Source organism: Salmo trutta, chromosome 28, assembly GCF_901001165.1.
Source record: "Salmo trutta chromosome 28, fSalTru1.1, whole genome shotgun sequence".
NCBI classification, from domain to species: domain Eukaryota; kingdom Metazoa; phylum Chordata; class Actinopteri; order Salmoniformes; family Salmonidae; genus Salmo; species Salmo trutta.
The window spans coordinates 20198431-20224769 of NC_042984.1; the positions used below are offsets into that span (position 1 = coordinate 20198431).

At 41.5% G+C, this 26339-nt stretch overlaps 1 protein-coding gene across 9 annotated transcripts in view; it reads left to right on the top strand.

The window, feature by feature from the left end:
- The window catches only part of LOC115165759 (rap1 GTPase-activating protein 1), a 96256-nt gene that overhangs the window by 54141 nt on the left and 15776 nt on the right, over positions 1-26339 (top strand). For 6 of the 9 annotated variants that reach the window (XM_029719102.1, XM_029719105.1, XM_029719104.1 and 3 more), the window contains 15 exons: positions 2589-2691; positions 17822-17857; positions 19502-19549; positions 20037-20075; positions 20245-20433; positions 21064-21167; positions 21730-21808; positions 21943-21996; positions 22113-22196; positions 23170-23270; positions 24444-24573; positions 25332-25487; positions 25597-25668; positions 25775-25861; positions 25981-26121. In XM_029719102.1, coding sequence (XP_029574962.1) covers positions 2589-2691; positions 17822-17857; positions 19502-19549; positions 20037-20075; positions 20245-20433; positions 21064-21167; positions 21730-21808; positions 21943-21996; positions 22113-22196; positions 23170-23270; positions 24444-24573; positions 25332-25487; positions 25597-25668; positions 25775-25861; positions 25981-26121 — 1423 coding nt within the window. Of the gene's footprint in view, positions 1-2588; positions 2692-14559; positions 15798-17821; positions 17858-19501; positions 19550-20036; positions 20076-20244; positions 20434-21063; positions 21168-21729; positions 21809-21942; positions 21997-22112; positions 22197-23169; positions 23271-24443; positions 24574-25331; positions 25488-25596; positions 25669-25774; positions 25862-25980; positions 26122-26339 lie in introns of those variants that run through there. The other 3 variants (XM_029719110.1, XM_029719107.1, XM_029719111.1) reach the window with 3 other exon arrangements.

The window sequence follows — 26339 nt, forward strand, 5'->3', positions numbered from 1 at the left end:
TCAATTGAATCTGCAAAACTGCAGTGGCTGATTAATAGTCCTTGTTAACATTATTTAATAGATCATTTGCATGGACACATACAGTGTCTAATTAAACATTGATTAGCTGTTAACGAGTGGAAATTAGATTTTGTATTTCTGATGTCTCTGGATCGTCGTGACTTAGCCTATATGGGATGGTGTATCTATCTATACAGGAACCTCAGTGCTGGCTCCCCTGGAAAGCACTGTACTGAGAGATGTATCACTCTAACGTCTGAGAGAGAGAGAGATCTTTACACACACACCTTAATAATGTTATTGGTATTGATCGCCTGTGTGCCATGAGTGTACAGTCTTATTGTAGGTTTGATTTGAGGTGTTATGATATGTCAGCTCTACACACACCAGCGATTTTCAGATCTCCTATATGTTTGACATTTCCATTGATAAAAGATGACAGATGCTATTTGTTCAGTACAGTGCCTATACAGTGCATACATATACATTTCTTGTAATAAACTTACATGACATACACAGGATGCTGTGAGGAAAGAGGTATGCTATATCTTTTCAGTGTTGCTTTCTTGGTTTTGTTATTGAATGTGACTGACTGTAACATCTATAGCAGTGGTACTCCAGTACTATTTGAGATGGTCCAGTCACACACATTTCCTTGGTGGCAAATTCCGGACTGTTCACTGTTCACACCCCTCTTGTTAGCAAAGAGAAAAAAATTCAGTTTCATAGCTCATTTCCTGCAATTATTCACTTTTTGCCATGTCGTATGTGTGTTCATATGATCATGGGGTCTTGGCCAAAAGTATGTCGACACCTGCTCGTCGAACATCTCATTCCAAAATCACAGGCTTTAATATGGAGTTGGTCCCTCCTTTGCTGCTATATCAGCCTCCACTCATCTGGGAAGACTTTCCTCTAGATGTTGGAACATTGCTGCATGGACTTGCTTCCATTCAGCCTCGAGCATTAGTGAGGTCGGCACTGATGTTGGGCAATTACGCCTGGCTCAGTCGGCGTTCCAATTCATCCCAAAGGTGTTCGATGGGATTGAGGTCAGGGCTCTGTGCAGGCCAGTAAAATTCTTCCACACCGATCTCGACAAACCATTCCTGTGTGGACCTCGCTTTGTGCACGGGGGCATTGTCATGCTGAAACAGGAAAGGGCCTTCCCCAAACTGTTGCCACAAATTTGGAAGCACAGAATCATCTAGAATGTAATTGTATGCTTTAGCATTAAGATTTCCCTTCACTGGAACTAAGAGGCCTAGCTTGAACCATGAAAAACAGCCCCAGACCATTATTCCTCCTCCACCAAACTTTACAGTTGACACTATGCATTGGGGCAGGTAGTGTTCTCTGGTATACGCCAAACCCAGAATAGTCCTTTGGACTGCCAGATGGTGAAGAGCGATTCATCACTTCAGAGAACGCATTTCCACTGCTCCAATGGCGGCAAGATCTACACCACTCCAGCCGATGCTTGGCATTGCTCATGGTGATCTTAGGCAAACAGTTATTGTGCTGATATTGCTTCCATAGGCAATTTGGAACTCGGTAGTGAGTGTTGCAACCGAGGACAGATGATTGTTACGCGCTTCAGCATTCGGTAGTCCCGTTCTGTGATTTTGTGTGGCCTACCACCTCGTGGCTGAGTTTCTGTACAGCACTTTGTGACATCAGCTGATGTAAGAAGGGCTTTATAAATACATTTGATTGATTGATTGATTGTCAGCAACGGGTGTGGCTGAAATAGCAGAATCCACTAATTTAAAGGGGTGTCCACATGCTTTTGTATATATAGTGTATGCGTATTGATGGATGTCAGCCCTATGACTTGATGTACTAGCAATATCATTGTATTCACTACAACTGTGTCATTATGTTCCATCGGGATTTTGTATGTTCAATATTGTGTTTTATGCTCCTTTGCTGCAAAACCAATTGCTTTCTGGGACAAATAAAGTTTAAACTTGAACTTCATCTGGACACAGTGGGATTCAAAATCAGGGAGAAATGGCAATACATTTCCTGTATTCACCAGAAATGTTGACTGTAACATATTCTCGAGTCTCAAGCTTACCCTTGTGTGACTCGTCTAGTATTTGTATTGGTTTCTACAAGATATTGAAAGTCACCCTTTAGCTCAACTCTCATATCCCCAGAAACCTTATTTAGCATGAAATGTAATACAATATATTTTCCTCCGGTCACTGAGTCATCATATCTATTATCTAATAATACCCTACTGCCAGAACAATAGAGGAAGGAAGTCAGAGCAGAGATGAGGAGAGTTAGAATGATATTGGATTACTCAGTCTCTTCATACTGCTCTTCAACCTCAGTCTACTGTTTACACCGTAGGCCATTGTTATGCTTCCCAGAATGGGCACCACGCTGCAGCCAGTGTTTCCTAAATAGTTGTGTTGTGTTGTGTTGCAGTTGTAAGGGATTCTAACCCTAGAACCCTGAGGCATTCAGCCACATTGTTTATTCCCCTTCTCTCCCCTCATGACCTCAGTGAGATATGAGGGACTTATTCTGATCTGTCTGATGTTCATGTTTCTCTCTGTGTGTTTCTGTGTTTGTAGGAAACAAAATGGGGGTGATCCCCGGATCTCTACCACACTAGAGCCACCGCTGTTCCAGCCTCCGCTGTCCCCGCTCCTGTACACCGCTCCACCGTTCCTCAAGGTAAGAGGGGAGAGAGTGGATGGATGGAGAGGTTTGCGTTTGTGTGCTGTGGACACCCGTCCTCAGCTTACACTCCCCAGCATAACCTACACTCATTTACCCTATGTTCTCTGTGTCTGTACTCACCCTGTCAGTTCTGTCAGTTATGTCTGTCTGTACTCATCCTGTCTGTTATGTCTGTACTCCCCATGTCTGTTAAGTCTGTCTGTACTCACCATGTCTGTTATGTCTGTACTCCCCATGTCTGTTAAGTCTGTCTGTACTCACCATGTCTGTTGTGTCTGTACCTACCCCGTCTATTCTGTCTGTACTCACTCTGTCTGTTTGTACTCACCCTGTCTGTTCTGTCATTTCTGTCAGTCTGTACTGACCCTGTCTGTTCTGCCAGTTCTATCTGTCTGTACTCTCTATATCTGTTCTGTCTGTACTGATCCTGTGTAACATGAGACTGTACTCACCCTGTCTGTTCTGTCTGTACTCACCCTGTGTAACATGAGACTGTACTCACCCTGTCTGTTCTGTTCTGTCTGTACTCACCCTGTGTAACATGAGACTGTACTCACCCTGTCTGTTCTGTCTGTACTCACCCTGTGTAACATGAGACTGTACTCACCCTGTCTGTTCTGTTCTGTCTGTACTCACCCTGTGTAACATGAGACTGTACTCACCCTGTCTGTTCTGTTCTGTCTGTACTGACTCTCTGTAACATGGGACTGTACTCACCCTGTCTGTTCTGTCTGTACTCACCCTGTGTAACATGAGACTGTACTCACCCTGTCTGTTCTGTTCTGTCTGTACTCACCCTGTGTAACATGAGACTGTACTCACCCTGTCTGTTCTGTTCTGTCTGTACTGACCCTGTGTAACATGAGACTGTACTCACCCTGTCTGTTCTGTTCTGTCTGTACTCACCCTGTGAAACATGAGACTGTACTCACCCTGTCTGTTCTGTTCTGTCTGTACTCACCCTGTGTAACATGGGACTGTACTCACCCTGTCTGTTCTGTTCTGTCTGTACTGACCCTGTGTAACATGAGACTGTACTCACCCTGTCTGTTCTGTTCTGTCTGTACTCACCCTGTGAAACATGAGACTGTACTCACCCTGTCTGTTCTGTTCTGTCTGTACTCACCCTGTGTAACATGAGACTGTACTCACCCTGTCTGTTCTGTCTGTACTCACCCTGTGTAACATGAGACTGTACTCACCCTGTCTGTTCTGTTCTGTCTGTACTCACCCTGTGTAACATGAGACTGTACTCACCCTGCCTGTTCTGTTCTGTCTGTACTCACCCTGTGTAACATGAGACTGTACTCACCCTGTCTTTTCTGTTCTGTCTGTACTGATCCTGTGTAACATGAGACTGTACTCACCCTGTCTGTTCTGTTCTGTCTGTACTCACCCTGTGTAACATGAGACTGTACTCACCCTGTCTGTTCTGTCTGTACTGATCCTGTGTAACATGAGACTGTACTCACCCTGTCTGTTCTGTTCTGTCTGTACTCACCCTGTGTAACATGAGACTGTACTCACCCTGTCTGTTCTGTTCTGTCTGTACTCACCCTGTGTAACATGAGACTGTACTCACCCTGTCTGTTCTGTTCTGTCTGTACTGACTCTCTGTAACATGGGACTGTACTCACCCTGTCTGTTCTGTCTGTACTCACCCTGTGTAACATGAGACTGTACTCACCCTGTCTGTTCTGTTCTGTCTGTACTCACCCTGTGTAACATGAGACTGTACTCACCCTGTCTGTTCTGTTCTGTCTGTACTGACCCTGTGTAACATGAGACTGTACTCACCCTGTCTGTTCTGTTCTGTCTGTACTCACCCTGTGAAACATGAGACTGTACTCACCCTGTCTGTTCTGTTCTGTCTGTACTCACCCTGTGTAACATGGGACTGTACTCACCCTGTCTGTTCTGTTCTGTCTGTACTGACCCTGTGTAACATGAGACTGTACTCACCCTGTCTGTTCTGTTCTGTCTGTACTGACCCTGTGTAACATGGGACTGTACTCACCCTGTCTGTTCTGTCTGTACTCACCCTGTGTAACATGAGACTGTACTCACCCTGTTTGTTCTGTTCTGTCTGTACTCACCCTGTGTAACATGAGACTGTACTCACCCTGTCTGTTCTGTCTGTACTGACCCTGTGTAACATGAGACTGTACTCACCCTGTCTGTTCTGTTCTGTCTGTACTCACCCTGTGTAACATGAGACTGTACTCACCCTGTCTGTTCTGTTCTGTCTGTACTGACCCTGTGTAACATGAGACTGTACTCACCCTGTCTGTTCTGTTCTGTCTGTACTGACTCTCTGTAACATGGGACTGTACTCACCCTGTCTGTTCTGTCTGTACTGACCCTGTGTAACATGGGACTGTACTCACCCTGTCTGTTCTGTCTGTACTCACCCTGTGTAACATGGGACTGTACTCACCCTGTCTGTTCTGTCTGTACTCACCCTGTGTAACATGAGACTGTACTCACCCTGTCTGTTCTGTTCTGTCTGTACTGACCCTGTGTAACATGGGACTGTACTCACCCTGTCTGTTCTGTCTGTACTCACCCTGTGTAACATGAGACTGTACTCACCCTGTCTGTTCTGTTCTGTCTGTACTCACCCTGTGTAACATGAGACTGTATTCACCCTGTCTGTTCTGTTCTGTCTGTACTCACCCTGTGAAACATGAGACTGTACTCACCCTGTCTGTTCTGTTCTGTCTGTACTCACCCTGTGTAACATGAGACTGTACTCACCCTGTCTGTTCTGTTCTGTCTGTACTCACCCTGTGTAACATGAGACTGTACTCACCCTGTCTGTTCTGTCTGTACTCATACTGTCTGTTCTGTTCTGTCTGTACTCACCCTGTGTAACATGAGACTGTACTCACCCTGTCTGTTCTGTTCTGTCTGTACTGACCCTGTGTAACATGAGACTGTACTCACCCTGTCTGTTCTGTTCTGTCTGTACTCACCCTGTGTAACATGAGACTGTACTCACCCTGTCTGTTCTGTTCTGTCTGTACTCACCCTGTGTAACATGAGACTGTACTCACCCTGTCTGTTCTGTTCTGTCTGTACTCACCCTGTGTAACATGAGACTGTACTCACCCTGTCTGTTCTGTTCTGTCTGTACTGACCCTGTGTAACATGAGACTGTACTCACCCTGTCTGTTCTGTCTGTACTCACCCTGTGTAACATGAGACTGTACTCACCCTGTCTGTTCTGTTCTGTCTGTACTGATCCTGTGTAACATGAGACTGTACTCACCCTGTCTGTTCTGTTCTGTCTGTACTCACCCTGTGTAACATGAGACTGTACTCACCCTGTCTGTTCTGTTCTGTCTGTACTGACCCTGTGTAACATGAGACTGTACTCACCCTGTCTGTTCTGTTCTGTCTGTACTCACCCTGTGTAACATGAGACTGTACTCACCCTGTCTGTTCTGTTCTGTCTGTACTCACCCTGTGAAACATGAGACTGTACTCACCCTGTCTGTTCTGTTCTGTCTGTACTCACCCTGTGTAACATGAGACTGTACTCACCCTGTCTGTTCTGTTCTGTCTGTACTCACCCTGTGTAACATGAGACTGTACTCACCCTGTTTGTTCTGTCTGTACTCACCCTGTGTAACATGAGACTGTACTCACCCTGTCTGTTCTGTCTGTACTGACCCTGTGTAACATGAGACTGTACTCACCCTGTCTGTTCTGTCTGTACTGACCCTGTGTAACATGAGACTGTACTCACCCTGTCTGTTCTGTTCTGTCTGTACTCACCCTGTGTAACATGAGACTGTACTCATACTGTCTGTTCTGTTCTGTCTGTACTCACCCTGTGTAACATGAGACTGTACTCACCCTGTGTAACATGAGACTGTACTCACCCTGTGTAACATGAGACTGTACTCACCCTGTGTAACATGAGACTGTACTCATACTGTCGGTCCTGTGTGTCTCTATTCTCTACCCTAAAGCCTGTCTGAATAATAGTCATTCTGAAGGTAAAATGACCCTGTCACGTAACCACAATGTGTCACCTACCTCACTAATGTACTACTATACTGCTTATGGCTTACAGTGACTTGGCAACCTAACTCTAAATTCATTCACAATTCAAATTGTGGCAATAGTACTTGTCAAAATACTTGTCATCAGCACCCATTTCCAAATGATCCATTTCAAAGAATATATACCTTTTGACAGGTCTTACTTCTGAACTGAAAGGCTAACTAATCTGTCTCAGATATTTTGGGAGGTATTAGATTAAAGGTATCTGAGCTTGGTGATTAAGAGGATACAATCTTGATGATGTCAGTGAGGTTTAAGATGATTCCCTACACTTAGAAAGGAAGGACTTACACTTGACTGGCTGAACAGAATAGAATGGTTAGAACGAGAAACAGATCAAGACAGAGTGTTCTGAGATTCGGTTATTTAGATTGAGTTATTTAACTTGAATCATTCACTTCCCTTGATAATCCAGCCAACACCTATGCAGAGTTCTTTGAGTAGGCCTTCCCCACATTAGACCTAAGTAGCAGACCAAGAGTAGAAGGATTGAATCTTGAGGAGGGGATGGATAGACGGTGTGAGAAGCAGGAAGTGGAGAGGGAGTCGTGGACGGTTTACCAGATCAAGAGTCAGCGAGCCTTGTGGTGAAATCAGGCCAATCCCTAATTATCCCCATCTGTGAAGGATTGGACCATTTGTCATCTGTAGCGTTACAATGAGAAGACCGTGTGTTAAAGGAATACCTCAGGATTTTGGTAATGAGGCCCTTTATCTACTTCTCCACAGTCAGATGAGCTTGTGGATACCATTTTTATGTCTCTGTGTCCAGTATAAAGGAGGCAGTTTCCTAGCCAATGCGAACTGGCATGGTATCCTCATTTCCAAAATCCCTGACGTGTCTACCTTGCATCAGCCTCTCAGAATAGTACTAAAGACAAACAAGCAACCCAGAAAAGGATTAAAAACAGCCCATATTAACATACTGTATGTATTCTGAGAAACAAGGCTCATGAAATTGACAATTTACTAACAACAGAAAACATTCATATTCTGTCCATCTCTGAAGTATTCTTTTAAGGCATTGCTGAGAGATCGTAGGTTGTGCTTATTGATAGTTGTTGGAATGAGGGTTACTGTGTGGGTACTGTGTGGGTACTGTGTGGGTACTGTGTGGGTACTGTGTGGGTACTGTGAGGGTCAGAGCCCTCTGCAAAGGGCAGTCGTTCTTATGTACACACATACACACACACACACGGCGTCAAGGTCTGTCAGAGACTGCGTCACATGGCACATGACTCCTACCAACTTTAACTGAATAAAATAAATCAGACTTTTTTTCCAACCATAGAGATTAGATTAAATATGACCTGCTGCTTTCTCTTCTAAATGTCTCCACTCTTGCCAGCCTAATCTCGGGAGTTGATAGGCTTGAAGTCATAAACAGCGCAATGCTTGAAGCACAGCGAAGAACTGCTGGCAAATGCACGAAAGTGCTGTTTGAATGAATGCTTACTCCATATTAGCACATTGTTGCTCTGACTTCATGGAGGTACAGATAGTTTCACTTGACTTTGACGAAAGGTGATAAACACGGTGTAACATGCCATTGTAGCGACTGGCAGTTCTACTATAATTATTTCAGTTCTACTGTCAATTTCATAATTTCACAGACCAGGAACACTCATGCAAGCACAGTCCTCCCTGTCATAATAAGGTCAGAGGACATGGAAATGGTATTTTATCCCAGAGAAAGAGAAGTGAAATCAATTTAAGTAACCCAATCTATGTTCCTTTAACTTTTAGTTCCGAGGGTATTGTCAGCAATAATCATATGCCCATAGAATGTCCACTGTTTGCAGTGAAACGGTCTGCTTTAGGAAGAAGCTGTCACTTCCTGGCCAGTATAAGGGTTAATTAGTATTGTAGTTTGGTCAGGACGTGGCAGAGGGTATTTGTTTTATGTGGTTCAGGGTGGTGTGTTTGTTAAAAGGGTGTTTGATTTAGTATTTCTGGGGTTTTTGGTTTATGGTCTATGTTTATGTATTTCTATGTTAGTCTAGTAAGTGTGTTTCTATGGTTGATTAATTGGGATTGGGATTCTCAATTGAAGGCAGGTGTTTCCCCTTTTGCCTTTGATTGAGAGTCCCATATATGAGGGTGTGTTTGTTTGTCACTTGTGGGAGATTGTTCCGTGTTTAGTGTGTGTCAACATTACAGGACTGTCAGTTTATCGTTCGTTCTCTTTTGTTATTTTGGCGTTCATTTTGGAGTGAATAAATCTCAAAATGAGCTTACTCATACCTGCTGCGTTTTGGTCCTCCTTTACCGACGACAAGCGTGACAGAAGCCTCTGTGGGCAGCCCACTCAGTACCATTGGCTCAAATGTAAATGTCACTGACGTGTCTACCTTGGATCAGCCTCTCAGAATAGTACTAAAAACAAACAAGCAACCCAGAAAAGGATTAAAAACAGCCCATATTAACATACTGTATGTATTCTGAGAAACAAGGCTCATGAAATTGACAACTTACTAACATCAGAAAACATTCATATTCTGTTCATCTCTGAAACACACTTAGATCATTCCTTTGATGATGCAGTAGTATCTCTACATGGTTATAGCATTTACAGGAAAGATAGAAATGCAAATGGAGGAGATGTTGCTATATATGCCCAGAGTCATATTCCTGTTAGGCTGCAGAGGATCTCATGTCAGATGATGTAGAAGTAATATGGCTACAGGTTCACCTATTCTCGTAGGAAGTTGCTATAGACCAGCAAGTGCTAAAAGTCAGTATTTGGACTATATGTGTGAAATGCTCGATAATGTATGTAATATCAACAGATAGGTATATTTTCTGGGTGACCTAAATATTAACTGCTTGTCATCAAGATGTCCACTCAAAAAGAAGGTTCAAGCTGTAACCGATTCCAGCAATCTGGTTCAGGTTATCAGTCAACCTACCAGGATATTTACAAAAAGAATAGGAACTAAATCATCCACGTGTATTGACCACATCTTTACTAATGCGGCTGGTCTAAAGTATAATCCACACCCATCGGATGTAGTGATTATAAGAACAAAGTTCCAAAGACTGGACTTAAAATTGTGTATAAGCGACCGCACAAGAGGTTTTGCAATTATTCCTATGTCAAAGATGTGAAAAAGATTTGTTGGTGGGATGTGTGTAATGAGGAACAACCTGACGCTGCACTTGAACCATTTATGAAATTGCTTATTTTCCGCTTACTGATAGGCATGCGCCCATCAAGAAACAAACTGTTAGAACGGCCAAATCCCCATGGTTACATCTATGAAGGATGTCAGCCCTATGACTTGATGTACTAGTCCAAAAACTCTTTGGCTAAAGAGGGATGAGGCAAAGGGAATAGCAGATAATTCTGACAACACAGCAGATTGGACAAACATTCAGTAAATTGTACAAAACAAAAAGAAGAAGAAACTATACTATGGTACAAAGATAAATTATATAAAGAATGATAGTAAAAAGCTCTGGAGTAACTTAAATGAAATTCTGGGCAAAAAAGCTAGCTCAGCTCCATCCTTCATATAGGCAGATGGTTTGTTCATAACAAAACCCTTTGATGTTGCCAACCACTTTAATAACTATTTTGTTGACAAGATTGGCAAACTTGGGCATGATGCAAACAACAAACGCTGTGCCTATTTATGCATAACGGACCAAATAATGAAAGACAAGCACTGTAGTTTTGAGTTCCTCAAAGTTGGTGTGGAAGAGGTGATTTTCTTCTATCTATTAATAAGGACAAGCCACCTGGTGCCGACAACCTGGATGGTAAATTGCTGAAGTTGGTAGCGGAATACATTGCTACTCCTGTTTGCCACATCTTCAATTTAAGCTTACAAGACGCTGTGTGCCCTCAGGCCTGGAGGGAGGCAAAGGTCCTTCCGCTGCCCAACAATAGCAAAGCACTCTTTAGTGGTTCAAACAGCTGACCAACCAGCATGTTATCGGTGCTTTGCAAACTTTCAGGAAGAAATGTGTTTGACCAAATACAATGTTATTTTATAAAAAACGAATTAACAACAGACTTTCAGCGTACTTATAAGGAACGGCACTCAACATGCTCCGCAATGACAGTGATGATTGGCTGAAAGAAACTGATAATCAGAAGATTGTGGCAGCTGTTCTGTTAGATTTCAGTGCAGCTTTTGATATCATTGATCATAACCTATTGCTGAAAAATCATCGGTGTCATGGACTTCCATCCTACCTATCTAATAGAACACAGAGGATTTTCTTTAATGGAAGCATTCGGTTGAGTGCATGTACCGCAGGGCAGCCGGCTTGGGCCATCATTGTTTTCTGTTTTTACTAATGACTTTCCACTGACCTTGAATAAAGCCTGTGTGTCTGTGTACGCTGATGACTCAACTGTACAGTACATACTCCAGCTAAGACAGTAAAATAAATAACTGACACTCTTAACATAGAGCTCCAGTCAGTTTTTGAACGGGTAAACAGCAATAGGCTGGTGCTAAATATCTCAAAAACTAAACCTCATCTAGATATATTACTGAATAATGTGACGATTGAGCAAGTTGAGGAGACTAAACTGCTCTATGTAAACCTAGATAGCAAGCTATCATGGTCAAAACATATAGACTCAATGGTTGCTAAAATGGGAAGAGGTCTGTCCATGATAAGGCATTGCTCTGCTTTCTTGACATCTAATCCACCAGATAGGTCGTGTAGGACCTAGTTTTGTCACACCTGGACTACTGCCCAGTTGTGTGGTCACGTGCGGCAAAGAAGGACATAGGAAAATTGTAGTTGGTACAGAACAGAGTAGCACGTATTGCACTTAGATGTACATGTAGGGCAAATGTCAGTGGTATGCATGTCAATCTCAAAGCTGGCTCAAAGGTGAGGAGAGATTGACTGCATCACTATTTGCCTTTTTGTGACTTGTTGATGGGTTAAAGGTACTGAACTGTCTGTTCAACTCTCTGCCACCCCAGGTAACTCAAGATAGCAATAAAACCAGAATAAGAAAAATTATACAAGAACACTTTACAGCATGATGGTTATTTGCATATATTTTGTATTGTCTTATGTATTGTATTATGTATTGTATTATGTAGTGTATTATGTGTAGTATTATGTATTGTATTATGTAGTGTAATGTATTATGGAGTGTATCTATTATATTATGTAGTGTATTATGTAGTGTATTATGTGTGGTATTATGTAGTTTATTATGTATTGTATTATGTATTTTGTTATTATTGTCACGTCCTGACCCTAGTAAGATGTAATTTTCTATAGTAGAGTAGGTCAGGGCATGACAGGGGGTGCTTTGGGGTTTTCTATGTTTTCTATTTCTATGTTTTAGTTCTAGTTTTTCTATTTCTATGTTGGGGTTGTTTGGGTTAATCTCCAATTGGAGTCAGATGATCCTCGTTGCCTCTGATTGGAGATCATATTTAAGTAGGGGTTTTTCTTCCTGGGTTTTGTGGGTAGTTGTTTTCTGTTTAGTGTCACCTGACGGAACTGTTTTCGGTCATTTTGTTGTTTTGTTAAAGTATATTCATTAAAAGTAAATATGAGCACTCTACACGCTGCGCCTTGGTCCCCTTTATACGACCCACGTTACAATTATTGTATTATGTATTGTATTATGTAGTGTATTATGTAGTGTATTATGTCTGGTATTATGTAGTTTATTATGTAGTGTATTATGTCTGGTATTATGTCGTTTATTATGTATTGTATTATGTATTTTATTTATTGTATTATGTATTTGTATTATGTATTTTTATTATGTAGTGTATTATGTAGTTTATTATGTGTGGTATTATGTAGTTTATAATGTATTATATTATATAGTGTAGTGTATTATGTAGTTTATTATGTCTGGTATTATGTAGTTTATTATATTATGTATTTTTATTATGTATTGTATTATGTAGTGTATTATGTAGTTTATTATGTGTGGTATTATGTAGTTTATTATGTATTGTGTATTTTATTATGTATTGTCACAGTCGTCGTATGAATGAGACCAAGGCGCAGCATGTGTATCGTTCCACATCTTTATTTCTCTGTGAAACTATGCAAGACATACAATAAACTATAAACAAAAACAACAAACCATGACGAAGATGTGCAACATACACTAACTCAAAATAATCTCCCACAAACACTAGTGGGAAAAACAACAACTTAAATATGATCCCCAATTAGAGACAACGATGACCAGCTGCCTCTAATTGGGAATCATATGAAAATCCCAACCTAGAAAAAAGAACCTAGAACATAACATAGAAAATGTAAACTAGACAAAAACCCAACATAGAAAAAATAAACTAGAACCAAGCTTAGAAATAAATAAACTAGACAAAACCCCCCAGTCAAGCCCTGACCTACTCTACCATAGAAAAATACAAGCTCTCTATGGTCAGGACGTGACATGTATTGTATTATGTATTGTATTATGTAGTGTATTATGTATTTTATTATGTATTATATTATGTATTGTATTATGTGTGGTATTATGTATTTTATTATGTAGTGTATTGTATTATGTAGTTTATTATCTATTGTATTATGTAGTGTATTATGTATTGTATTGTATTATGTAGTGTATTATGTAGTTTATAATGTATTTTATTATGTGTGGTATTATGTAGTTTATTATGTATTGTATAGTGTATTGTATTATGTATTTTATTATGTATTTCATTATGTATTGTATTATGTAGTGTATTATGTATTATATTATGTAGTGTATTCGGTAGTGTATGATGTAGTGTATTATGTCGTTTATTATGTATTGTATTATTAGTGTATTATATCTGTATTATGTAGTTTATTATGTATTTTATTATGTAGTGTATGATGTATTTTATTATGTAGTGTATGATGTATTATATTATGTATTGTATTATGTAGTGTATTATGTAGTGTATGATGTATTTTATTATGTAGTGTATGATGTAGTGTATGATGTATTGTATTATGTAGTGTATTATGTATTGTATTATGTAGTGTATGATGTATTTTATTATGTAGTGTATTATGTAGTGTATTATGTAGTGTATTATGTAGTGTATGATGTATTTTATTATGTAGTGTATGATGTATTGTTTAATGTGGGGTATTATGTATTGTATTATGTAGTGTTTTATGTAGTGTATTATGTAGGGTCCAGGAGTCTGGACCCAGCTGATATACTGTATGCACAGATAGAGATACTTCTCTCCGAAGTTTTAACGAGTAGCTCAGAAAGCCAGACGGTGGGTGGGTGGGTGGAGTTGAGTAGCAGCTGACAAACAGGTCTGGTAGAGAGAGGAGTTATTGCTCCTTATCCTAATGACAGGCCTATTGGTCTTTCCTAAGGAGAGGTCCCAGCTCTGACACCTGCACTAGGCCTGCATACAGGGCATTATAACTGAGGCTGAGCCAGGCAGATCCCACAATGCTTTTCACTCCTCCCCCACTGGGCACAAACTGATTGAAGCACAGTGGATAGCACATTATTCTGTCAAATATAAATAAGCTAAATATCTGACATTATATTACCATTTGAACTTTGTGCTTTTAAATGGTTGAAAGCACAGTGACAGACATTTGAGTGACAATTAAATAAAAAAATCAGACATTGTTTTTCAATTGGAATTTTCTTGTGCTTTCAGATGGTTGGAAACATAGTGATAACACACTGAACATTCAGCTAACTTTTGGCTGTATTTTTGAGTGGCTGAATATAGGTTGTAATCTCATTGATTAACGTCTCAACCAAATATTACCCAATTATCCACGTTGAAGTGACGTGGTGTTCCCTGTGGGCCACCTCTCAGACCGGCTGGCTGGCTTTGCTCTGCTTCCTGTGTTACACTATTGAGTGTTTTCCAGTACAGCATCAGTGTGTCACCAGTCATTATGTCAATATCAGCTCTAGTATTCTTTTTGGGGAACTGGGCTGATACCGAGGACTTAGAGCAGTATCAACAACCTCTGCATCATCAAGACAGTTTTCTGTGAGGTGTTAACCCATGTACCCGCTTAGCCATTGTTATGTGAATGACAGTTGAAAAGTACCAGTGTCCAGGGCCTTGGCTCCAAGTCAGAGCAGGTCCACTGAGGCCATGGCCCAGAGAGACACTGGAGCCAGGCCGTGGAGGTGGAGACCTAAAAGTCTGAGCCATTTGGGTAAAACACGGGTAAGTCCTTAGTGGAAATATGCCATACGTGGGATGAGATCTTATAATGTTATTTCTCTATTCTATTCCCTTTCTCTTTGATCCAGCTTTGTTATAATGAGCAGGCCAAAAAAGTGAAATGAATTTCATTGAAATTATGGCAGTTGATGTAAGCCTACAATTGTATTACAATAAAGTTATTCCTAGCTATATGAGCCCAAAACATTGTCTCTATAAAGTGAAGCAGCGCCCACAACTCCCCTTGCTCCAGTGTGGGTAAGCGGGTGATGCAGGGACTTGTCTGAGCTGTAGAATACATCACGGCCTGAGGACTAGGACCATGCTCCACCTCTGGCCATCTGCCAGACACACACAGAGAGAGAGGAGGAGTGTTGTACACACAGTGCTCTTTCGGGAATGCATTACCCCCCTTTCTACTTCCTAGATAGTGACAGAGAGACAAAGATAGCGTAAAAAGACACCATTTTTAACTGAGGATTGCTGAACAACCTACGACACACACACCTGCAGACATACTCATTATACAAACATGCAGTTGAGGATTCCTTGAGTCTGTCACCACCTCTGCCTCCTCTGTGACTCTTGGTCATGGCTGTAGTCGTTTGGGGAGTCACTGAGCTGTGGGTGAGGAACTCTACAGTACCACAGTGGAATACATGCATGTCTCTGGGGCTGGACAAAGACGCACCAGGCAATGTGTTCTTCTAATCCTGGACACTTGAACTTAACAGTTGAACTCACAAACCAGGGACTCGGAATCATTTTTCGGCTGCAGGATTTTTCCTTGGAAAATAGTCTACTTTGAAAATGTCTAAAAGTCAGATTCATCTCAATGCTCCACTGGTGACAGTGGGACCGTGGAGGGGACACAGCGAAGTAAGTACTCGGGTAGATTAGTCACACCTCTGACAGAGATCTCTTCTTTTGATTGTCTGAAGTATTAGGACTAGAGTAAGAATAAAGGGCTTATTCTCACCGAAGAGGGTTATCGGGTTGAAATGTCAATTTACATAATATGTACATATACTTTTCAAATCACATTAGCAACGGGAATGCCACGAGCTGAGAAGTTTCGGTTGACGTTCTTGCTTCGCAGCTCAAACGTATCTTAAATGTCACAGTAGCCACTAGACAGGAGGCTAAGCATCGCAAACTATATTAGGCCTACGCTATTAATTATTGGTACAGAACCATATTACACTGTTGAATAATGCAACAATTCACAAGCATGTGTGGACAATTAGTTATTTTTTCTAGTCTGCAGCTTACACTCAATACATTTTAGCTTCAAGACAAAAGCAGAGAGTTACTGGTAACTAAAGCTAACAAAATGTCTTCATCAAGTAACGTTAGCCTATCAAAAATGAATGATTTAACCCTCTCATATTATTAGAAAAGTACAGTAGGCCTACATTACAACATTACAACAAACCAGGCTTCAAGAAGACGAGGACCGTTGTTTGTAGATTTAATTCAAAGAGCCCATTGACCGAACTTTCTTTTAGATGAGAAGCTTGGGTTATTGCCGGTTCAAATCCAGGTCAGTATTATGGAATACTACCATGTTGATTGTTCTTTGTTCGTTTAGTGGTAAAGGCAATATACTATATAAATGTGTTTGTGCCTTAAAGAAAAAACCTTTAATGTATACATATTCCAGTTGTGTTTCTGACAGTTGACTGTTCTGTTTGTAGACAATGATGATGTCATGTGTCTCTGAATAGTTCAGCTGGCCATACTGTTTCGACAGTGTCATCGTTTTCAACCGTGTGTTTTCCAGGCCAGTGATGTTTATCTTTAGGGTTAGTACTAGTTTGTACTGTTGCAGACTTTTGTTTGCGTATGGCGGAGGACACTCACTCTGAACACTCAGATCATATAGTACTGTACACAAACTGCTGGGTCATGTCAGCCTTGAGTGAGTGTGCCTGTTGGATTCGGACATCTTTTGACACTGGAATTCTCATACTTCTGTGTTGTTAAGATACTGAGTACCAACCCTAATCAACTACAATTTGTGAACATCAAAGGCGACATGTCTGAACTTCTCAGCATGTGAAATGGTGAGGGAGTAACATTACACGTCGAAGCATTCTTTACTTTGGTGTGTTGACCATGATACAGGGTCCACTTCAACCAGGGAGGGACGGATTAGTTCACACAGATGGAATCTGTTAAAACGTCCAATAAAGTGTTGAAACTCTGAAATGGACGATGCCAAAATTCCTTTAGGACGTTATAGTCCTACGTAACATGTCACTGCATCGTACTCGAAGCTGCATGGAAGATACAGCATTTTCCATGTTGATGTTGATGAATCGTGTGCTGGCTACCTGCCTAGACTGAGCATGATGCCGACCATCTCCTAGCATATAGATTTACAACCCAACGAGACTCATGCTGACATACTATCATTTTGTTGTTGCTATTGTCATGGAACATTATCTTAAACAGTATCATCAAAGGGCAGAAAGCTGTGGCTCAAACAAGACTCTCTGTGAGATGGGACGTGTTTCTCCATTCAGGCTCACACGCCAGGCCCTTCAATATACTGTATCAGTTTATGTTTATCACACTGGTGATTTATGTATCTGTTGCTCTCAGAGATGTAAACAGTCTTTTTAAAAAGGATTATTCCACTGAAAGATTCATCTCACTTCTGAAGGGAAGAAAACAAAGAGTGTGTGTTTCCGCAGGGCCAGATGTGCAGTGCCATGGAGAACTAATGTGTAACAAATCAATTATGTGATGGTTCTATGAAAGAATATTTTATAGTAGAAAGTTCACACAGTCAGTCCTTAGACTCAGTTTGTAATACAGTGGGAACACATCCCACGCTAACGCTGATAGAATACTGAATAGAGTTTCATTTCCACTTCATCTCATTCTCCTCTCTCCAGACCACAGATTTATTTGAAATGATTGAGAAGATGCAGGTAATGTATTGGATCTCTTGCTGTTCCTTTATTAACTCATGTTTCTAAACTAGGCAATGTACACTAACCAGTGATTTAGTCTCTTTTGCTGTAAATGCTGCTTTTTTGGCTTTGCTCTCCTGTAACAACGGCTTGTCTTACCTGTGCTCTGCACTGAAGGTTAGCAGAGCTGGGACAGACAGTGTCGGAGAGGAGATGTCTGGACACGAGCAGTGTACCTGACTCTGGACAGCCACTCTCTTGACGCTTATTTCCAGACCCTCAGCTAATTACCTCACTTCAGAGAGCCTCTAATAACCCCTGTCCCCTGGCCTTTGCAAACTGTAGCCAGCCTCCATGCACAAACTAGAGGAATATAGGTTAACATTACAGCATTTTACTACTTATCATAAGACAAGACCGTGTTTGATACAGTACCAACATTGGTGAACAGGGTGTGCTTTTTACACTGTCTGAAAGTACATTTTTATTACAGTGTCATAAAAAGTAACATTACTTTATTGTAAGAGCTGTAATACAAAGTCTGTATAGAGAATGTATTACTTCTCTATTTCTAATGTATTTCTTAAGGATTATTATTCATAAACATATACATCATATTTGGGCTTGAGGATATTATATATGGGCTTGTGTTTTTATTCTGTATGTATGTCGACATAGTTATGTATAAAACCATTTCTCTGAACAGAAGATTCCTCGTCAGTTTGTATATCAGATGCTCCAGGGATTCCCCTTCTCCTCAATAACAGACCGCATATCAAACACATCAAACTCACAGCAGCAACTATCTGCTCCATCATATCAGACAGACTCAAAGCCCTCACATGGTCAGTCCTTGACCCATAGGTCTGGAGCCAGTATCTGTGCACGCTCACGGACTGAGGGACAGTATGGGAATTTCAGGCCACGTACTGTTCATATGCCAAGTCTGTGTGACACAGACCCAAAGGTCTTATTACTGCTTCCATGCCTTTCTGTCCAGATAGCTGTTAACTGGCTGCTCTGCTGGCCATCTCCCTACCTATCTCTCTCTAACTCCCCACTCGGCATCCCTTTGCTCTTCTGCCTGCTATCTGTATAAACATATGGATGGCTTTGTAACCTCTTTGTCTGTTGATAATATGATTAGTCCTCCCTGTACTTTGTTACTTCCTCTAAAACTGTGGATTGAAATGTAACTAATCTGTCAGATAAGATGTACGACACGGTTGTGAATCAGTAATGATGATGAACATCTCTGGACCTCCGATGACCTGGGTTTGGAATGTAACATCATCTGTCATGTGTAACTAGCGTGTGACCATTATCTCCTTCTTCTTCTCTCTCTCTCTCTCTCTCTCTGTGTGTGTCTCTCTGTCTCTGCCTCTCTCTCTCTGTGTTTCTCTCTCTCTCTCTCTCTCTCTGTGTCTCTCTGTCTCTGCCTCTCTCTCTCTCTCTCTGTGTGTGTTTCTCTCTCTCTCTCTCTCTCTCTCTCTCTGTGTTTCTCTCTCTCTCTCCCTCTCTCTCTCTGTGTTTCTCTCTCTCTCTCTCTCTCTCTGTGTCTCTCTGTCTCTGCCTCTCTCTCTCTCTCTCTGTGTGTGTTTCTCTCTCTCTCTCTCTCTCTCTCTCTCTCTGTGTTTCTCTCTCTCTCCCTCTCTCTCTCAGGGCAACAGAATGGACGAGCAGCGATACACCTTTCCTCCCCCACTCAAAGTATGCTCTCGCTGGGTCTTCTGACCTCTCTCTCTCACAATACACCCGCTGTGTCACTACTCCTCATATCTCTCTGTATCTGACTACTGACTGTCAAATTGTATTCACTCAGTGGGCACATACTGGGCACAAAATGGTTGAATCAACGTCGTTTCCACATCATTTCAATTGAATTACGTTGAACCAACTTAGACATTGAATTGACGTCTGTGCCCAGTGGGTATGCTCGAATCCAGCAGCCCTCCCTACCTACTAATGTATAGACTAACAAGGTTAGAGTACGATTATTGTTACAGAGTCATATAAACATCAACCATGCAACATGATTGTCTGTTTATGCATTAAACAGACAGGCACTTTGGCTGGATTCCATGGTAATAAAAGCATCACTTTAAATCAGTAGCATCAATTAAATGAGTTGTAGAGCACCGCTGAGTCTTACTGAGACAGATGAATACTTGATGTGTCTGTTTTGTTGTCTTTACAGACTGAAGAGGACTACATTCCTTACCCCAGTGTCCATGAGGTACATACAGAAATTCAACTTCAATGCAATCATTTCACCAGTAACATGGATGTTGGCATTTGTGCTTCATGGTTGATATTTCAGTATCCGTTGAAAATCACTATCACATTGCTTGGGGGGAAAATGAGCCTCCAACCTCTTGTGTCTTCTACTCTGTGTTGTGAACCAGGTGTTGGGGAGAAAGAGCGGGTTCCCCCTGATTCTGCTGCCTCAGTTTGGGGGCTACTGGATCGAGGGCAACAACCATGAGCTTGGTGACAGTGCTGAGCCAGACCAGATCCAGCCTCTGTCCCCCACCACACACAAGCTGGAGAGTAACTCCACCGCCAAGATGTACAGGAAGCACTATCTGGGCAAGGTGAGGCTGAACACTGGGACTGTTGTGTTGGAGTTTGGCTGAGTGGTTATACTGCAGGAGACCGGGGTTCGATTCCCGGTTCATCATTTTTGCAGTTTGTCTCCTCCTCTCCTTCCACCACATATTTTTCCAACTGCCTTTAAAACACAAGACAAAACAAACACTGTCTGTAGAATAATGAGGCTACATGTGTATGAAACATTTGTTAAGCACCTTCTATTCATACAACATATTGCAGCCCAAAGGGCATACCACTAGTATGAAGACACCATAACTCACATAGATTCCTATTCATTATGGTATTGAAAGTGAATGAGTGTTAGAACAATCCCAGCTGGGTAACACAATAAGAGCTCCTCTAGGTGTCGGGTGGCACTTCAGAGACGGGTGCTAATGAAGAGGCATTAGGCTTTGCCACATGTTTTACACCAGTCAGAGTAATATGAACTAATCTAATGTGCCCATAGAGGAGAGCAGAGACCTGAATGGAATGGCAGCAGTTGGCTAGCACATACAGTTGAGACATAGTTCGTTAACTCATTCAAATGTGTTTGGGTTGGTGTGTGTGCGTGTATGAAAGACAGAGAATGTATTCTTCAGCTAAACTCTGTCCTTGTGCTGTGTCCCCAGGAGCACTTGAATTACTACTCAGTGGACGGAGCTCTGGGACATCTGGTGTTGTCCATGAAGTATGACGAGATCAGAGACCAGGAAGACCTCCGCCTCATGCTCAGGTAAAACATTTGTTGCCTCCTCGCGTCACATCCTTCTCTCTGCTGGCTCTCATCTTTCTCTCCGTTCTCTTCCCTTTCCCCTCCTCCTCTTCCATCCCCACGTTCTCCTTTATATGAATACTGTGGATACATACAGTACTAAACTGTAAACATACGGGTATTGTTCACATCATTCTGTGTCTGTGCAACTGAGCAATGCACAATGCACAGTTGTAACTCTCTTGTAATCAATGGAAATTTGCTAAAACGAGAATTTCCATTCACTTCCAGTGTTTATGAATCAATCCCTATTGTGGTGATAATCCCATTCTCATAGGAGTCATAAAGCCAGTGAGAGTGTAAACAGCACACTGTCATTTCTGCATGATGTGACAGATTTAGGCAAGTGTGTGGGTGGAGGGTAGAGGGATGCGGATGTAGGGACTAGGGCCAGGGCTGGGTTAGTTACAGTGGGTAGATGGTCCATTCCAGATGCCCAGCCCATGTAACAGACTGACAGCTTCTAAGAAGCATTACTATGATCATGATGAGAACATGTTGTTGTGATTGTCTAAACCACCAGGACCAAACTGGAGACATACCATGATGTTATCCCCATATCCTGTCTCACAGAGTTCCCTAACGTGGTGCAGATGGCCAAGGTGAGATCATGGTTGGGGATGAATATCAACACCTAGTGTTTGTGGAAAAGATCTTGAAAAGTGTCATAATTGTACCATGATTACATTAATTTGATCTCAGCGCAGTTATTTCTGTTTTAATTTTTGACCTTTAGCTTGTCTGTGAAGAGGTGAATGTGGATCGTTTTTACCCTGTCCTCTACCCAAAAGTAAGCATTAGATTTTGAAGTGTTCTCAGATATTTAACCACAGAAATATATTTTTTACATGGATAATACAAATGTGGTACTCCTGACTATTCGTTCAATTTGTGATCTCTAAACAGGCTTCAAGACTCATCGTCAATTTTGATGAACACGTTATAAGCAACAATTTCAAGTTCGGAGTCATCTACCAGAAATTTGGACAGGTGAGCCTTGGAGATACATGAAGAGCAGTTAAAACGATTGGGAATCAAATCATCATCATCATCATAATGCCAAACTCTTCAATCCCACAGAGCCCCCCACACATTTAACAACAAAAAAGCTGAATAAATGAACGAACACTCGCAGTTGACTTTTCCTACTAGCACTGACTTAGCTGATAGCTACTTTAATGAGGAAAAATGTACTTACTATGACTGTGATATGTGGTTGTCCCACCTAACTATCTTAAGATCTGTCGATCTGGAGCATCAGATAAATGACTAGAATGGAAATGTTAATGTACTGAACGAGAGCTGACCTGAGTGCATTAACACGAGTACCATCTCTTGCAATTCTCATAAGAAAATGCTTAATATGCTTATCCTCCTCCCCAACACATTAATAGTTTCTCTAAGCCAACCATATGTTTCTCTTCAATATTTCTTCTCATTACAATAACGACCCTATTGTTTACGGCACTGAGCCAGAGAAGCTACGGAAGCCTCAGCATAGCCTCAGTAGAGGGTCATTGTATCCTCTGATGGAGCATAGGGAGTGGAGCTCCACATCCTTGATCTTTAAACTCTAAAGGAAAGGGCCACACTCAGCAGAGGCTCGACCTCACAGGGGCCCCAGGGGCCTCAAGGACCCTCTCCTCCTCTTCTCAGCACCCAGAGAGACATTAACATACAGGAGAGACACTGAGGACTGGACACATACATACACACGCGCACACACACACACACACGCACAAAGAGAGAGATTTTATGTGATCAAAGTGTTATTGTTCCTCACTCATTATTATAGTTCTATTAACCATATTAATGATGTTATTCACAATATAGCGTAAATCTTAGGTATGTTATCATGAAAGCTTCATATACAATAAGTTGTATAATCCTCATAGTACTTTGGTCAGTGGTATTGTTTTCTGTTTCTGACTGCTGTTAGCCTCTATAAACTCCTGGTTTGCAGACATCAGAAGAAGAGCTGTTTGGGAACAGTGTTGAGAGTCCTGCCTTTGTTGAATTCCTAGAGTTTCTGGGGGAGAAGGTTGAGCTGCATGACTTCAAAGGGTAAGAACTTCACCACAACGTTCTAATATACACTACCGTTCAGAAGTTTGAGGTCACTAAGAAATGTCCTTGTTTTTGAAAGAAAAGCAAATAAAAATTCCATTAAAATAACATCAAATTGATCAGAAATACAGTGTAGACATTGTTAATGTTGTAATTGACTATTGTAGCTGGAAACAGCAGATTTTTTATGGAATATCTACATAGGCATACAGAGGCCCATTATCAGCAACCATCACTCCTGTGTTCCAATGGCATGTTGTGTTAGCTAACCCAAGTTTATAATTTTAAAAGTCTAATTGATCATTAGAAAACACTTTTGTAATTATGTTAGCACAGCTGAAAACGGTTGTGCTGTTTAAAGAAGCAATAAAACTGGCCTTCTTTAGACTAGTTGAGTATCTGGAGCATCAGCATTTGTGGGTTCGATTACAAGATCAAAACGGCCAGAAACAAAGAAATTTCTTCTGAAACTCATCAGTATATTCTTGAGAAATGAAGGCTATTCCATGTGAGAACTTGACAAGAAACTGAAGATCTCATACAACGATGTGTACTACTCCCTTCACAGAATAGCGCAAACTGTCTCTAATCAGAATAGAAAGAGGAGTGGGAGGCCCCGGTGCACAACTGAGCAGGAGGACAAGTACATTAGAGTGTCTAGTTTGAGAAACAGATGCCTCACAAGTCCTCAACTGGCAGCTTCATTAAATAGTACCCGCAAAACACCAGTCTCAAAAATATTAAGATGGGCAAAAGAACACAGACACTGGACAGAGGAAATCTGCCTAGAAGGCCAGCATCCAGGAGTCGCCTCTTCACTGTTGATGTTGAGACTGGTGTTTTGTGGGTACTATTTAATGAAGCTGCCAGTTGAGGACTTGTGAGGCGTCTGTTTCTCAAACTAGACACTGATTAAAAATCGTCCGTTTCCAGCTACGATAGTCATTTACAACATTAACAATGTCTACACTGTATGTTTGATCAATTTGTTGTTATTCTAATGGACCAAAAATTTGCTTGTCTTTCAAAAACAAGGACATTTCTAAGTGACCCCAAACTTTTGAACGGTAGTGTACATTCAATAACAACCACAATTGTGCAATTGATTGTGTCTTGAACAGTGTGTTGAAGATTGGACCATTCAGTGAAACCCTCTATCTATCTGTCTAGGTTTCGTGGTGGGTTGGATGTGACCCACGGGCAGACAGGATCTGAGTCCGTCTACCACAACTACCGCAACAAGGAGGTCATGTTTCATGTGTCCACCAAGCTGCCTTACACTGAGGGGGACACACAACAGGTACTATTACAAACCCCTCTGATCTCCCACTGATGCAGACTGTCATCATCACACTGTTTATTCTGTTATGGATCATGTTTTAAATGAGTAGAAAGTTGTGTATTGGTATGACATGAGTATTGGTATCCATATGATCTGTTATGATTGGGAACGTTCTGGAAACATCCATAAAGCTTATGTATATGGTATGTTTTCTTTAGAAACAGTATCTTTCTCTTTCAGTGCAGTCTTCAGTGAAGCACTACTGTATAATGTCTTACAGTGTAAACTTCCTCAGTCTTCACTCATCAGGGAAACTGTCCCAACACAAACACAGACAGACACCTTATCAGAAGAATGTCTTAAGCCTATCTAGACGAACACACACCATAAGTTATCAGGACGAACACACAATGTGGAATCAGAGCCCACAGCTGCAGTGGGAGCAGCTGATTGTTATGTCAATCAGAGCTGTTGTCCAGGTTGATATGGTGGAGCAGCAACCCTCCAGCTGGTGTTGGTTTACCCTGGCTCATCTGTGGACAGACAGAAATCTGCCAAGACAAACAGGGAGAAAGAGGGGGAGAGACAAGGGGCTCCCCAGAGTGGTAGAGAAAGGCATTTGCAACATTCAGTAGTTTGAAAGTTAATAAAAAAAACTCTTATTACTCCTACTCAAGCAATACATGACAGACAAATTCTTTACTGTTCTTGAAAGAATTTCCGTGTGACATGAATGTTCAATACAGCTTTGTTTTCCGTGCTGTCCTGTGTTGCAGTTGCAGAGGAAGAGGCACATAGGGAATGACATTGTGGCCATAGTGTTCCAGGAGGAGAGCACTCCCTTCGTACCAGATATGATTGCCTCCAACTTCCTCCATTCCTACGTAGTGGTGCAGGTGGAGAACGCCTGCACTGATGATGTACTGTACAAGGTGCTAAAGCACTCCTTGATCTTCACTAAACTAGCCAACCAACATCATACTAAACATACAGTACTGTGACCATTGATCATTCATGGCCAGTTTGATTGTCATCTGTTAGGTGTCAGTGACGGCGAGAAATGACGTACCTTTCTTTGGACCACCCCTGCCAGACCCGGCCGTCTTTAGAAAAGTAAGTTGGCACAACTACAATCCCAACTCCTTAAAACACCAGTCAGCTAGTGTTTACTCTTTCCTCCTTCATTTGTGTCACTCAGTCCAGTTCTCTTTTATCCCAGGGTCCAGAATTCCAGGAGTTCCTCTTCACGAAGCTCATCAATGCTGAGTATGCCTGCTATAAAGCTGAGAAATTTGCCAAACTGAAGGTGAGTTATTCAAAGGATCTCTGTCATTGTTTTCAGGACCCAGCTAAGGGACGCATCCTTGGTAGACAGTGTTGCCAGCCTATCATTACATATTAACTGTCACCTGTTTGTGTTATCAGGAGCGTACACGGTCAGCCTTACTGGAGACATTGTATGAGGACTTGCACATCAACAGCCAGGCCATGATGGGTCTGGGAAGAGACGAGGACAAGATGGAGAACGGGTCCGGAGGAGGAGGGGGCTTCTTTGAGACCTTTAAGGTAACCCGGCACGGCTGGGAAAAGGCTTGGGGCAATAAGCTTAGTATGCACTGACTAATGTGTTTTTACATATGATCACTTGTTCCTGAATATGTCAGTTATAAACGAAACACCCTCATAAAACAATCTGTAATTCATTTGAATTATGAAACTAAAACAGAGGATCATTTCCATCTTATAGTGACACTTCTTTACACGGGACTATTTCTCTGTTGTTC